General features: G+C 48.9%; 1 protein-coding gene across 1 annotated transcript in view; it reads left to right on the top strand.

The window, feature by feature from the left end:
- LOC105525710 overlaps nucleotides 1-15029 on the top strand; it is a 126076-nt gene that overhangs the window by 81593 nt on the left and 29454 nt on the right. The window contains exons 33-35 of the mRNA XM_011961438.1: nucleotides 6327-6359; nucleotides 9185-9402; nucleotides 13236-13441. Of these exons, the coding sequence (XP_011816828.1) occupies nucleotides 6327-6359; nucleotides 9185-9402; nucleotides 13236-13441 (457 nt within the window). The remainder of the gene's footprint in view (nucleotides 1-6326; nucleotides 6360-9184; nucleotides 9403-13235; nucleotides 13442-15029) is intronic.

Raw genomic sequence — 15029 nt, 5'->3', positions numbered from 1 at the left:
TTGCTTCTAGTACCTATCACAAAATCCAGTTCTTTTTTTTTTTTTTTTTAAGACAAAATCTCGCTCTGTCACCCAGGCTGGAGTACAGAGGCATAATCTCGGCTCACTGTAGCCTTGTCCTCGTAGGCTCAAGTGATCCTCCCACCTCAGCCTCCCAAGTAGCTGGGACCACAGGCACACACTGCCACCACACCTGGTTATTTTTTATTTTTATTTTTAGTAGGGACAGAGTCTTGCTATATTGCCCAGGCTGGTCTTGAACTCCTGGACTCTAAGCGATCCTCCCATCTTGGCCTCCAAAGTGCTGAGATTATAGATGTGAACCGCTGTACCTGGCCCCAGTTCTATTTTTGTGTGATTCATCAATCACTGGCTTCTCTGCTACTCTGGGAAATTCATGATCTCCATGAGTACTTTATTTACACTGTAGACACAGGGCTTGGTACACAGTAGGTACTCAGTGAATAGCTGCTGCCATGATGCTATTTAATACCCATCGCATGCCAGGATCCAGAGCAGAGGTCAACAAATTTTTCTGGAAAGAACCAGATAGTAACTAGTTGAGGCTTCATGGGCCACATGGTTCAGGTCTTGTTGACTCATATCTGCCGTTGCAATTCAAGAGCACCATGGATAATACGTAATGAATGGCGTGGCTGAGTCCCAACAGGACTTTACTTACAAAAACAGGCCACATTTGGACCAGGGGCTGTAGTTGCTGACCCCGACTTAGAGGGTCTTTTTTGAGGCAGGATCTTGCTCTGTCACCCAGGCTGGAGCGCAGGAGCACAATCACGGCTCTTTCACTGCAGCCTTGACCTCCTAAGCTCAAGTGATCCTCCCACCTCAGCCTCTAAGTAGCTAAGACCACAAGTGTGCACCACCACACCCAGCTCATTTAAAAATGTTTTGTAGCGGTGGAGGTCTTGCTATGTTTCCCAGGCTGGTCTTGAACTCTTGGATTTAGGGGATCCTCCTGCCTCACCTTCCGAAGTGCTGGGATTAGGCTAGGTGTGGTGGCTCACAACTGTAATCCCAGCATTTTGGGAAGCCAAGGTGGGTGGCTCACTTGAGGTCAGGAGTTTGAGACCAGCCTGGCCAAAATGGCAAAATCTCATCTCTATTAAAAAACTATAAAAATTGGCTGGGCGTAGTGGCGGGTGCCTATAATCCCAGCTACTCGGGAGGCTGAGGCACAAGGAGCACTTGAACCTGGGAGGCAGAGGTTGCAGTGAGCCGAGATGCCACCACTGCATTCCGGCCTAGGTGACAGAGAGAGACTTGGTCTCAAAAAAAAAAAAAAAAAAATGGTGCTGGGATTACAGATAAGAGTCAACACACCTGGCTGAGGGTCTTGGCATGTGGTTCCCTGGGGGTGAAACTTGTTTTTGCCTGTGTATCCTTGGCTAATTATTTCATGTCTCTGGACCTCAGTTTCCTTGTCTGCAGAATGGGAGCAGCAGTGGTCATCTCTATGCATTGGCTGTGAGGATTACAATGTAGTGTTGTAAAATGCCTGCTAGAACCTGATCCAGGTTGCGTTCTTGACACCTGTTGGAGGAGTTGATACTCTGGGAGAGCACCGTATTTTTCAGCAAGCATTTATGGAGGATTTACTGTATGTAAGGAAGATAGCCATTGTGTCTCTCTCTCTCTCTTTTTTTTTTTTTTTTTTTGAGACAGAGTCTCACTCTGTTGCCCAGGCTGGGGTGCAGCTGTGCGATGTCAGCTCATTGCAACCTCTGCTTCCTGGGTTCAAGTGATTCTCCTGCCTCAGCCTCCCGAGTAGCTGGGATTATAGGCGCCTACGACCACACCCGGCTAATTTTTGTACTTTTAGTAGAGATGGGGTTTCTCCGTGTTGGCCAGGCTGGTCTCGAGCTCCTGACCTCAGGTGATCTCCCCGCCTCAGCCTCCCAAAGTGCTGGGATTGCAGGCATGAACCACCACACCTGGCCGTTTCTCTTTGCAAGATACAAAACCCCCTGGGACGGAGGGTGAACCAGGCAGCCGTTGAGCACTGAGACCCACCCTTCTGGGGGCTCCCTTCACCATTAGTTAAACGAGGCTGCGTGTGGCTCCCCAGGGATAAGGTAGTACAGTTATTGGAGCTTCTAGGGGGAAACAAACGGCAGGATGACAGCCTCAGACACCTGCAGAAGTGGCTCCGGATGGTGTTCGCTGTTTCTTAAACCGGAGATCACAGAGCCAGCGCCATGGGCCGAATTCAGTCTGCAGATGGGTTTTGTTTGGTCTGCTTAGCATTTAAATGTTTTAAGGAAATGAATTGCTACCACTGAAAATCAGAAGATTTTGAGTAAAACCCAGATTTCTGGTGTTTATAAGAAAAAAAATCAGAAGGCGTGACCACACCAGGCCTCAAATCCGAGCTGAAAACAACAGGCTCAGAATGAGTAAATGGCAGTCATTTAGTTTCATATAATTTGGCTGTCTACTCGTTTTAAAACCATGTCTAGGCTGGGCGAGATGGCTCATGCCTGTAATACTAGCACTTTGGGAGGCCGAGGCAGGCAGATCATTTGAGGTTAGGAATTCAAGACCAGCCTAAACAACATGGTGAAATCCCATCTCTACTAAATACAAAAAAAATTAGCCAGGCGTGGTGGCAGGCGCCTGTAATCCCAGTTACTCGGGAGGCTGAGGCAGGAGAATCGCTTAAACCCGGGAGGTGGAGGTTGCAGTGAGCCGAGATTGTGCCGCTACACTCCAGCCTGGGCGACAGAGAGAGACTGTCTCAAAATAAAATAAGTCTGTTTAATGACATGCATTTTTCTCCCCTCTTGGACCCTTATTTCTCTTCCTCCGTCTTGGTTTTAAAGTAAAGCCAAGCACCCCTTTAAAGATGCACTCCTTTAAAGATGTACTCCAACGATAAAGCTCCTTGGCAGGCATTTTTAACTTCTCAGTCAACACAGGTAGGAAAAGATGGTAACATGCTACTGTGTACTTGGTCTATGGCAGAAGCTAAATGGTTGTTGAGTGAATAAATGATGGAGCAATTGTGTATTAGTTTGCTATGGCTGCCGTAACAAATCGCTGCAATCTTAATGGTTTAAAACGCCACAAAATTATTTTACAATTTTGGAATTCGGAAGCACAAAATGGATCTCATGTGGCTAAAATCAAGGTGTTAGATCCGGCCACTGCACTCCAGCCTGGGCGACAGAGCGAGACTCCGTCTCAAAAAAAAAAAAAAAATCAAGGTGTTAGCAGGGCTGTGTTCCTTCTGGAGGCTCCGGGGGAGAGTCCATTTCCTTTCCTTTTCCAGCTTCGAGAAGCTGCCTGCATGCCTTGGCTCATGGCACTTTCTTTCATCTCCAAAGCCAGCCGTGTGGCATCTTCCAATCTCTGTGTGACTCTGACTCTCCTGCCTTCCTCTCACAGGGCCTCTGTGATTCCTCTAGGGCCACCCAGATAATGTCCTCATCTCAAGATCCTCAATCCAGTCACACTGCAAAGTCTCTTTTGCCATGAAAGGTCACATATTGACAGGTTCCAGTGATGAGGACATGGATGTCATTGTGGAATGAGTGTTCTTCTGCCAGCTCCACTATGAGTTACACATTCTTTCACTCTAGCACAGCTTTGTCCTTGGGGTTTCAGGCTGTAGCTAGTGATTCTGTGTTTGTCCAAATATTTATTGAGCACCTACTACATGCCAGGACCTGTGCTAAGTATTAGGAATTGGGCAGTGAACAAAATACACTACTCCCAAGGCACTTTCTTTGAACAAGACACAGACATTCACATTTGTTCCATCAAGCCCACCCTGCTAATCGTACCTGTAGGCACTGGAGTTTACCATTCCTGTGTACCCGTCCCCACTTCCTGCCCTATAAGTGGAGGAGTGTAGACTGCTCCATAACCCATCAACCTTTGGACCACTTTCTTCTGACGGCTGGGTTCCCAGGGTGGCTTCTGCAGGCACATAGAGATGGTACGGACCTCCCTCAGTGCCTGTGGTTCTCACACACTCAGGCTAAGAACAGGGAGATTGAGGCTACTTTGAAAGTCAACCGGAAAGTTGTGCTGCACTTGAAGGGTTTACATCATGACAGATCTCAGCATGGGGAAATCCAGCACAGCGTGGCCCTGGACTTGGCCCATTCCTACCAGGTACGGGTCCCCATGTTGGGCAGACACTGGTTTGTGCCCTCCACACAGAGCTTGACTGTTAGCAGAAGTAAAGGGTGTTGTCTGTTTCTTCCCAGCTGAGCTTCCCCCAGGCCCTGAACTTGGATGGGGGCATCATCTTTAGACAGAGTCCCCAAGGAACATTCAGCTTCGGTGTGGATGCACGAGCTGCCGTCAACCACAGTGTCACATCCCAGGTCAGGAGGCTGAATTCTGCTCCCTTGCCAAGGGAGGCCGGGTCTTAATAACCTTTGGAGAAGGTGCCCTATATGAGATGTCTGAGGAGGTGGCAGGAGACATGACCCTGGGGAGCCAACAGCACAGACCTTATTTTGGCAGTGTGTGTGTGATTAGTCAGAATGCACTGACTGTTGTAAACAAATGTTTGGCTCTTTGTGAAAGGCCAGTGTTCACGTCTCAGTTCACCGTGGCTCTGCTCCATACAGTCTCTCAGGATCCAGGCCTCCCCACCTTGTGGCTCTGCCCCAGCGGGCAGACGGAGGGAGAGAGAGTGGAGAATTATGCAGGAGGCTTTTATGAGCCAGACCCATAAGTGGAAAGGTCATTCCTGCTTGGGTTCTCATCACATGATCCCACCTAGCTGCAAGGGAGGCTGGAAAATGTAGTTTTAGCTATATGTCCAGGAAGAAAAGGAAATGCAGTTTGGTGAATATATAGCAGCCATTGTAGGTATATTTAGTCATTCAAGGCTGTTCATTTTTTCATCCATGGGCATGTGCATTCATGTCCATTCATTCAGCATGGATAGGTTGTATCTCCTGTGTGCCAGTCTCTCTGATGTGCACTGGGGATGCATGGGTGACTCTGTCCCCATCTCTGTTCCTATCTCTGAGAGCTTTCAATCTAGTGGGCAGTTTAGTGTTATGTAAGTTCAAGTTCAATTCCCAGTTCCACTGTTAACTAGCTGTGTAACCTTGGGTGAATTACTGAGTCCCACTGAGCCTCAGTTTTGCTAGCTGGGAAATGGGATGCTAACAGCAACCCAGCAAAGCAGTGCTGAGGATTAAATGAAGTGGTCATTGTGAACCTGGTAGCACAGTGCCTGGTTCACAGTCAGGGTCAACTAGAAGGTGGTGTGGCTGTGGGAGGCATGAGCAGGCACCATGGCAGGGAGCAGGGGGTCCTAAAGTGGTCTTCCAGCCCCAAATCCAGGACAACACTTCCTAAGCAACCTTGTTCAGTAGCGCAGCCTGAGTAAGATTGAGGAGTGAGGAACATTGAGGGAGGACAGAAGTTTCTGGTTTGAGCTTTGGGCAAATTCTGGGATGCATTTGCCTGGTAGCCACCTCCCAGGGTTCTGCATCTCCCTCTCTGTTCCCTCTGACCCCTCTTCAACTCTCCCCGCAACAGGTCTCGGTCCAGCTGAACGGATCTGACTTCGACTTTGCATTTTTCTTCCAGCTCAAGCATCCCCACAGACCAGCATTTCCTCCAAAGTTGCAGGTATGGATGTTGCTCCCTTGCGGATGACCTTGACTTGCCTGCCAAGAGTTGTCTCTGAGCAGCTGGCCTGCTGGGAGATGGGCGGAAGGAAGGCAGGATGGGGGCCTGAGGGAGGGAGGCCACACTTGCAATGTTGTGCTTAGCCAAACAGCCCTGCAGAATCAAGAACAGATGGCAGGGAGGTTTCCACATCCATCATTTGCAAGTGATGGTCCAGGCTGAAGGGGATGAAGGATCACATTTCACTCTTGCAAATGGACAGAAACAGAGTTTTCCTCCAAACTCTGTCCTGTATTTGGGCTTTGGAGAAGCTGTGTAATCCTTCAAGACAGCTTTGTTGACCCAGGGTATTTTGGAGGTGGAGAACGACATCCAGGTGGGAGCCCCGTCCCCCCACCAAGTTTGCAGCTTCATTGAGCAGACTGTGCGTGGTGTGTGCCACAGGAATTGGAGGGTGGCTAATTCAAGGATGTGGAGGTGTAAATAGGAAATCCCAACAGGGATGAGGCCCTTAGGAGACATGGGGCAGACCTTTAATTTGATAGCAATAAAAAAAATTAGAGGTGGGGTCTCACTGTGTTGCCCAGGCTGGTTTTAAACTCTTGGCCCCAAGCTGTCTTTCTGCTTCAACCTTCCAAAGTGCTAAGATTACAGTCATGAGCCACTGCACCTAGCCTGATAGCATTTTAAAATTTCTTTTGAGACAGGATCTCACTCTGTTGGCTGGGGTGAAGTGCAGTGGTGTAATCACAGCTCACTTCAGCCTTGACCACCTGGGGTCAAGCGATCCTTCCACCTCAGCCTCCTGAGTAGCTGGTGCCACAGGTACATGCCGCAACACCCAGCTAATTTTTGTACTTTTTTTTTTTTTTTGGCAGAGATGGGGTCTCGCTATGTTGTCCAGGCTGGCAATGAGCTCCTGGGCTCAAGCGATCCTCCTCTCTTGGCCTCCCAAGGTGCTGGGATTGTAGGCATGAGCCACTGTATCCAGCCCTGATAGCATTTTTTAAACACCTGCTGTGCATTCCCTGTGTGTTGGGTTTTAGACACTCGAATGGAGCCCGAGAGTGGCTCTGAATGGAGGGAACTGCTTATTCTTAGAGGCACGAGTTTTAACGGGTTGACGTCTCTGATGCCAGGCTCTATCTTCACGTTGACACAGGTAACCGTTTCACTAGCAGCCTTTTGCTTTTGTGGAGTTCCCTGAGATCACGGCCCATCTGAGAGCTGCTGGCATTTTAGATTGGAGGAAATGCCGTCATATTAACCATTTGTTCTAGGGGCTGATGTCTGTGGAGCGATTGCTTGGCAGGCTCTGTTCTAAACCCTGTTTGTGGATTATCTCATGGTCACCTCATGATGCTGTTGTAGGGGGCGTGGAGCACTATTGTACCATTTTGTGGATGAGGCTCTGAGAGTTAGAGAGGTGGCGTGACTTGCCCAAGATCATGGAGCTCTGCAGTGGAAGATCTTGGGTGGGAACCCAGGCGTTCTGGTTTCAGAGCCCATGCAATCGATCCCCTGAACTTATTGGGGAGTGGGGGTGGGTTCCCCTGGAATCTTGGATGCTGGGTCATCTAATGGGTGCATATATTATTATCATTAGTATTTTTTGAGACCAAGTCTCGCTCTGTCACCCAGGCTAGAGTGCAGTGGCGTGATCTCAGTTCTGCAAACTCCGCCTCCCGGGTTCAAGTGATTCTTGTACCTCAGCCTCCCAAGTGGCTGGGATTACAGGCATGCGCCACCACACCCAGCTAATTTTTTGTATTTTTAGTAGTGATGGGATTTCAGACTGGTCTTGAACTCCTGACCTCGAGGGATCCGCCTGCCCCGGACTTCGAAAGTGCTGGGATTACTGGTGTGAGCTCCTGTGCCCAGCTCAAACGTTAATTTTAATTTTAATTTTTAAGACAGGGTCTTGTTCTGTCAACCAGGCTGGAGTGCCGTGGCATGACATGGCTCACTGCAGCCTCCACCTCCCAGGCTCCAGCCATCCTTTCGCCACAGCCTTCCGAGTAGCTGGGACTATAGGTGCACGCCACCACACTCAGCTAATGTTTTAATTTTTTGTAGAGATGGGGGTCTTGCTCTGTTGCTCAGGCTGGTCTCAACTTCTGGCCTTCAGCAGTCCTCCTGCCGTGGTCTCTAAAGTGCTGGGGTTACAGGTGTGAGTCATCGTGCCCTGCCAGTCTATGGGTTTTGACAGACTTTATGGATCTGCCTTGACAGCATCATTCAGAGCAGTTTCCTTGCCCTAAAAAATCCTCTGGGCTCTACCTTTTCATCCCTCCTCCTACACTCCACCCCCTGGCAACCACTGTTCTTCTTACTCTCTGTGGTTTTGCCTTTTTCCAGAATGTCATAGAGTTGGAATACAGTGTGCAGCCTTTTCAGATGGGCTTCTTTCACTTAGTAATATACATTTAAGTTTCTGTCATGTCTTTTTCAGCTTAATAGCTCATTTTATATTAGCACTAGATAATATTCCATTGTCTGGGTGTATCATGTTTTATTCAGCAGTTCATCTGTGGAGGCACCAGGCATTCTTTTAAAACCTTTCCAAGCCAGGCACGGTGGCTCATGCCTGTAATCCCAGCACTTTGGGAGGCTGAGGCGGACAGATTACCTGAGGTCAGGAGCTCGAGACCAACCTGGACAGCATGGTGAAACCTCGTCTCTACTAAAAATACAAAAAAAAAAAATTAGCTGGGCGTGGTGGCGGGCGCTTGTAATCCCAGCTACTCGGGAGGCTGAGGCAGGAGAATCACTTGAACCTGGGAGACAGAGGGTGCGGTGAGCTGAGATCGCGCCGCTGCACTCCAACCTGGATGACACAGTGAGACTCCGTCTCGGGGGGGAAAAAAAAAATCATTGTGATTGTAATACACAGGCTGGATTCAGAACCATGGGGCTAAACCTGCTTTGCAGATGGGGAAACTGAGGCTCAGATCAGGAAAAGGAGAGGCTCAGGTCCTGTGGAGCTGGTGGAGCCTTGGGCCTCTCTGCTCCCACCCTCCACTGCTCCCCTCCCCACTGCTCCCTTCAACACCCTCGTTGAGGCTAACTACGTGTCCACCCCCGCCTGACTGCTTGGGTACCCAGATGCCATCCTCTTTGAACCCTAGAAGTTCTGGGTTCTCTGCTTCCTGCGGGGCACTCTACAGGGCCTCCTTTTCTGTGGAGGAGTTGCAAAGATGTCCTCTGCTTCCCCCACCAGCCCCCTTCAGGCACCAGCACGAGTTTTAGAGCTAGGCAGACTCAGGTGGCATATATGACCCTCTCAGAGCCTCAGTTTCCCCATTTGTACAATAAGAACTCCCATTTCACATGTGGAAAGGACAAGATGGGACTGTACCGCTGGGCCAGGAGCAGGAGCCAGGGTAGGCTGTCTCCCTCATCCTTCCCTCTGTCTCGTTTCTCCTCCTGATTGTGTGCTGTCTACCATGATTGGTGACTGCTCAAAGTTGGAGTGGCTCAGGACGGCTTCCTGGAGAAGGAGGCAGCCCTACCCCACACCCAGGATCCTATAGACCCTTCCTGTCCCTCCCCTGCATCCCCGTAGGTGCAGGCAGCTGCCGGGCGCTACAGAGTGTACAGCCTCAACGGGTCTCTGTCTGTGCATATGTCTGGCCGGGAGCTGGTTCTGCTGGAGGTCGACGCCAGCCAGGACGCTCGGAGAAGCAGCCGGGGCTGGGGTGTGAGTGTCCTTCTCCACCAGGCTGTCCTCAGTGCCCCCAGGGTTGTTCGGCTGCAGCAGTCTGGAAAGATCACCCCAGCAAGGTAATGGTCCCCAGGTGGTCTGCAAGGAGGCAGGGAGACCACAGAGGCCAAAAGGCTGAGACCTGGGAAATCCTCACTGAGAGGCTCCTCTTTCCCTCTGAGACTACACCCAAGTCAGCCCCATCGGTGCCACTGAGGGCATGAAAAGCGGGTGGTTTTCAGTTTTTCACTTTTACCCTTTTTTTTTTTGCATTGTTACGAAAGTGTTCATTGTAGATGGCTTAAACGATAATGTATAAAGGGCTGGGCACCATGAGTCACACCTCAGGGCTTTGGGAGGCTGAGGCAGGAGGATTGCTTGAGTTTGGGAGTTCAAGAGCAGCTTGCACAACATAGCAAGACCCCATCTCTCCAAAAAATAAAAAAAAATTAGCCTGGTAGGCCGGGCACGGTGGTTCACACCTGTAATCCCAGTACTTTCGGAGGCCGAGGCAGGCGGATCACGAGGTCAGGAGATCGAGACCATCCTGGCTAACACGGTGAAACCCCGTCTCTACTAAAAATACAAAAACTTAGCCGGGCGTGGTGGCGGGGGCCTGTACTCCTGGCTCCTTGGGAGGCTGAGGCAGGAGAATGGCGTGAACCCGGGAAGCGGAGCTTGCAGTGAGCCGAGATTGCACCACTACACTCCAGCCTGGGTGACAGAGCGAGACTCCATCTCAAAAAAAAAAAAAAAAAAAAAGATTAGCCTGGTATAGTGGGGTGCACCTGTAGTCCCAGCTACTCAGGATGCTGAGGTGGAAGGATTGCTTGAGCTCAGGAATTCAAGACCAGCCTGGACAACACAGACCCCATCTGTACAAAAATTTTATTTAAAAATAGCCAGATGTGGTGGCATGCACCGGTAGTCCCAGCTACTCAGGAGGCTGAGGTTAGAAGATTGCTTGAGCTTGGGAGTTGGAGGCTGCAGTGAGCTACGATTGCAGCATTGCAGTCCAGCCTGGGCGACAGTGAAATCAGCCTGACTCTAAAATAGTATTAATAATCATCGCCATGTAAAAAGAAATGAACCAAAAATCACTAGTGATCCCAAGGAATGTGCATCTCCGTTTGGTCTCGTGTCTGAGTATGTATTTACCTACTGATATGTCCACTATGGTGAGGTGCTCAGGAGCCTAGGGTCCGGGGTGACCGCTTGCTTGGGTTCCAGTCCGACTCTGCCACCGCTACCTCTGGGACCATTTGCCCTTCTGTGCCTCAGTTTCTCCACCTGCTTCTTAGGGTTGTCCTAAGGATGAACTGAGCCCTGCACGTGAGTTCCAAGCGAGGGCCAGTGAGCACGCTCCATAGCTGGCTACCATCTGCTGCAGGTGTCATCAGAAAAAACAAACTCTTTTCTGCTACTATACTCTTAATGCTCAGTACAGGTTAATTCTCTGGCCAGGAGCAGGGGTCTTTTTCCCCATCAAGCAATTCTCTGGTGGACACAAACTGGGTGTTCTACAAATTAACTCAGTTCTGACCCTATATACCTGGAGGTAGCATCAGACCCCCACAGGTTAAGTGTGCAAGACTGCCCCCAACTTTAGACACCATTCCCCTCAGCCTCTCTAGTGGCTGGAACTACAGGCTCACCACCACACCTGACTAATTTTTGTACTTTTTTTTTTGTAGGAACAGGGTCTTTTTTGTAGAACATGGTCCTCTGCAGTCCCATGTTTGTTCCAGGTTTGGCATGGATTTAAGGAGCCCCTGGGCTGTGGACATGGTCCTAGATAACCTTGTCCTCAGAATTGCCACCACAGCTGTCCATCCACCTGTCCAACTGTCCATCCTTGTCCCCAGTCTGAAAAGGATTTGAGGCAAATTATTAAAATGTACCTTGTTCTAGGTCAGGAGTTGGCAAACTCTCAGTAAAAGGCCAGATGGTAACTATTTCCAGCTTTATGGGCCGTATGGTCTCTGTTGCAACTACTCAACCCTGCCATGGCAGCACAAGAGTGTCATAAACAGTTCGTAAATAATGGGCATGATTGTGCTCCAATAAAACTTTATTTATAAAAAGAAGTGGTGGGCCAGCTTTGGCCCACAAGCTATAGTTTTCCAACCCTTGTTCAAGATTTTAAAAAGATACATGAGGAAGCTAGGGAGAAGAGAAAAGAAAAATAGGAAAAATGGGAAGCTGCTCAAAGTAGTGTCAGTAAACAAAATTCATGCTATGAGTTCCTCTGTGTTATGTACAGCTCAGCCGAAGATTTGGCTCTGAGCTTCCTAGCAGCCAATGCAAAGAGAGAAACCAACAAGCAGTAGTATTTGCAGTGGCCCTCAGGAAGTGCACACACACACAGTTGACAGCTGTGCAGCATGAAATGCATGGCTCATCTTGTTCCTGGTGGTGAAGTTCAAGGGAAATCTCTCCAGTGGTGTCATACAGGAACTCACTGTGTGATGATAGGAACTGCATCCCCTGCACCAGTTTTCCAGCAAGTTTAACAGCAAGCCTCTCGGGGCTGTTCCTTTTCTGACGTTTATCAGTCACTCATTTTGACCCAGGAGCAGGCACCTTATATTCCGAAGTTCATTTAATTCTAAACAATACTATGCTTAAGTACTGCTAATTGCGTATTTGAGCTTTGAGCTCATTACTCTCTCTACCTGTTTCCTCATCTGTATATTGGGGCTCATAATATTCTCAAAACTCACAGGGCTTTTGTAAGGAGTCAGACAATGCATCTAAAGTGCACAGTGCATGGCAGAGTTGGTTAGATGTTGCTGCATAACAGGCTACCCTAAAGCATAGATATTAAAGAACAACCATTTTGTTTGCTCGTGATTCTGTGGGTCACGAACTTACACAAGGCTTAGGCAGTTCTGCTCTGTGTGACTTTGGCGGGGGTCATTCTCTGGGACTCTTGGCTAACATCAGCCTTCAGCTGAGTCAGTTCCCAGACAGATGTGTGCATGGGCTGAGGACTGGGGTGGACTGGGAAGTCTAGGAAGGCTTCCTTCACATGTCTGGCACCTCGGTGCTCTTCCATGTGCAACCCCCACCCCCGACCCTTTTCAAGTGGCTGCTTGGGATTCCTCACATCATGGCAGTCTCAGGCTGGTCAGACTTCTTACCAGGTGTCTGGGTTCCAAGAGGGAGCATTCATGTGAGAAGGTGAAAGTTGCAAATCTTAGGGCCCAACCTTGAAAGTTCTATCTATAGTGTCACTTCTGCCACATTCTATTGACCAAAACGCAGGTCACAAGGGCAGCCCTGATTCAGAGGGAGAGGAAATAGATCTCACATGTTAATGCAGGAGTGGCAAAGTCACCTTGCAGGAGATTGTGTGGGAAGAGCCAGCCGTAGGTGCAGACACACCGTATCACACCTGGGTGAGTACCTGTCAGTATCAATATCAATATCAGTTCAAGGTCAGGTGCAGCGGCTCATGCCTGTAATCCCAGCACTTTGGGAGGCCGAGGCAGGCAGATCACCTGAGGTCACGAGTTCAAGACCAGCCTGGGCAATGTAGTGAAACCCCATCGCTACTAAAAATACAAAACTTAGCTGTTGTGGCAGGTCCCTGTAATCCCAGCTACTCGGGAGGCAGAGACAGGAGAATCACTTGAGCCCAGGAGGTGGAGGTTGCAGTGAGCTGAGATTGCGCTACTGTACTCCAGCCTAGATGACAGAGTCACCCTGTCTCCCAAAAAAAAAAAAAAAAAAAAGCTAAGTATCAGCTTGTCCACTTTATTCCCCACTTCACAGAAGGAGAAACTGATGCTCAGAGAGGTTATACCCTTGTCCCAGATCATCCTGTTAGTGAGTAGCAGCATTGGGATTGGAACCCAGATTTCCCTGACTGCAAAGCCCATGATCTTAACCCCCTCACTTCACTGCCTAGGATTTGGCTGTTTTCCAAGGCACTGCTGGACCAGAACACAGCACAGCTGCTCCTCAAGGCATCTGAGGAACGGAGGGGAGGCCGGGTCCTGACCTTACAGAGCCAAACCCGGCACACGGTGGCTGGCTGGGCAGCGATGCCCCGCCTCCTGACAGTCACAGGAAGGCTGAAGCAGAAGGAGAAGCAGAAGGAGACACTTCAAGAGGGTGAGGGCCTGGGGAACTCCATGGGGGCGGGGGCAAGCACTTTCTATGGAACTGCAAGGTGGATTCAGTTCCACCCAAGCCCAGTGATGCTCCAACTCCAGCATCTCACACTGGCGTATCCATAGGTTTAGATAAAGGGGTATGGATGATTCCCCTTTGTGAGAAATACACATTTTGACAAAAATCTACTCACTGAAAACTGAATAGGTTTCCTTATGCAGGACTTGTCAGAGCCTTTAACATGCTAATGGACATTGTGTATCTCCAGAAGAAAGAGTTAGGTGCAGGGTTTCCTGGGCATATTTTTTGGAATACCTTTTGTTTTGACGTAACACCAGACTTCTAGAAAAGTTGCAAGAACAGTGCAAAGAATCCCACAGGCCCTTTATCCAGATTAACTAGCTACTAACATTTTATATTTCCTTTATCATTCTCATACTCATATTCTCTCTGTATGTACATATGTTTAACATATTATTTTATTCCTGAATTGTGTTTTCCCAGGTTGCTGACGTAATTCTTTTTTTTCTTTTTGAAATGGAGTTTTGCTCTTGTCCCCCAGGCTGGAGTGCAGTGGAGCGATCTCAGCTCACTGCAACCTCCACTTCCCAGGTTCAAGAGATTCTGGGATTACAGGAACACAGCATCAGGCTGGGCTAATTTTTTTTTTTTTTAGGGGAGGCATGAATAATCCAACCCTTAGTTTAGCATATAATCAAGAAATAACCGTGATAATGGGCAACCAGCAGCCCTCAGGGCTGCTCTATCTGGAGTAGCCATCCTTTATTCCTATCCTTTTTTAATAAACTTGCTTTTGCTTTGCACCATGGACTCACCCTGAATTCCTTCTTGCAGGAGATCCAAGAAGCCCCTCTTGGGGTCTGGATCTGGACCCCTTTCCTGTAACACATCCATCTATGTTATTTTTGATGCTTTTCGGAGTGAGTTGTAGACATCAGAACACCTTATTTATTAAATGGATTATCATACACATCATGAACTAAAGCTCAAAATTTGCTTACAATTCTCCCTGCTCTTAGTCTCTCTCCCTTTCTTCCTTCCTCTGATGTAAACTTTACAGACAATGAAATATGCATATCTCAGCTGGGAGCAGTGGCTCCCACCTATAATCCCAGTACTTTGGGAGGCTGAGGAGGGCAGATTGCTTGAGGCTTGGGGTTTCAGACCAGCCTGGGCAACAGAGGGAGACTCTTTCGCTACAAAAATTTTAAAAATTAGCTGGACATGGTGGTGCATGTCTGTAGTCCCACCTATGTGGAGGCTGGAGTGGGAGGATTGCTTGAGCCTAGGAGGTTGAGGTTGCAGTGAGCCATGATTACACCACTGCCTTCTAGCCTGGGCAACACAGTGAGACCCTGTCTCGAGAAAATAATCATTTTAGTGTCTAGTGGTTTCTCCTTGTGGCTTTAATTTGCATTTCCCTGTTGATGAATGATATTGAACACTTTTTTTTTTTTTTTGAGATGGAGTTTCACTCTTGTCGCCCAGGCTGGAGTGCAATGGTACCATCTCAGCTCACCTCAGCCTCTGCCTCCTGGGTTCAAGAGATTCTCGTGCCTCAGCCTCC

The sequence above is a fragment of the Colobus angolensis genome, unplaced genomic scaffold, assembly GCF_000951035.1.
Source record: "Colobus angolensis palliatus isolate OR3802 unplaced genomic scaffold, Cang.pa_1.0 Scaffold55, whole genome shotgun sequence".
Taxonomy (NCBI): domain Eukaryota; kingdom Metazoa; phylum Chordata; class Mammalia; order Primates; family Cercopithecidae; genus Colobus; species Colobus angolensis.
This window is presented reverse-complemented; position numbering and strand designations above follow the sequence as displayed.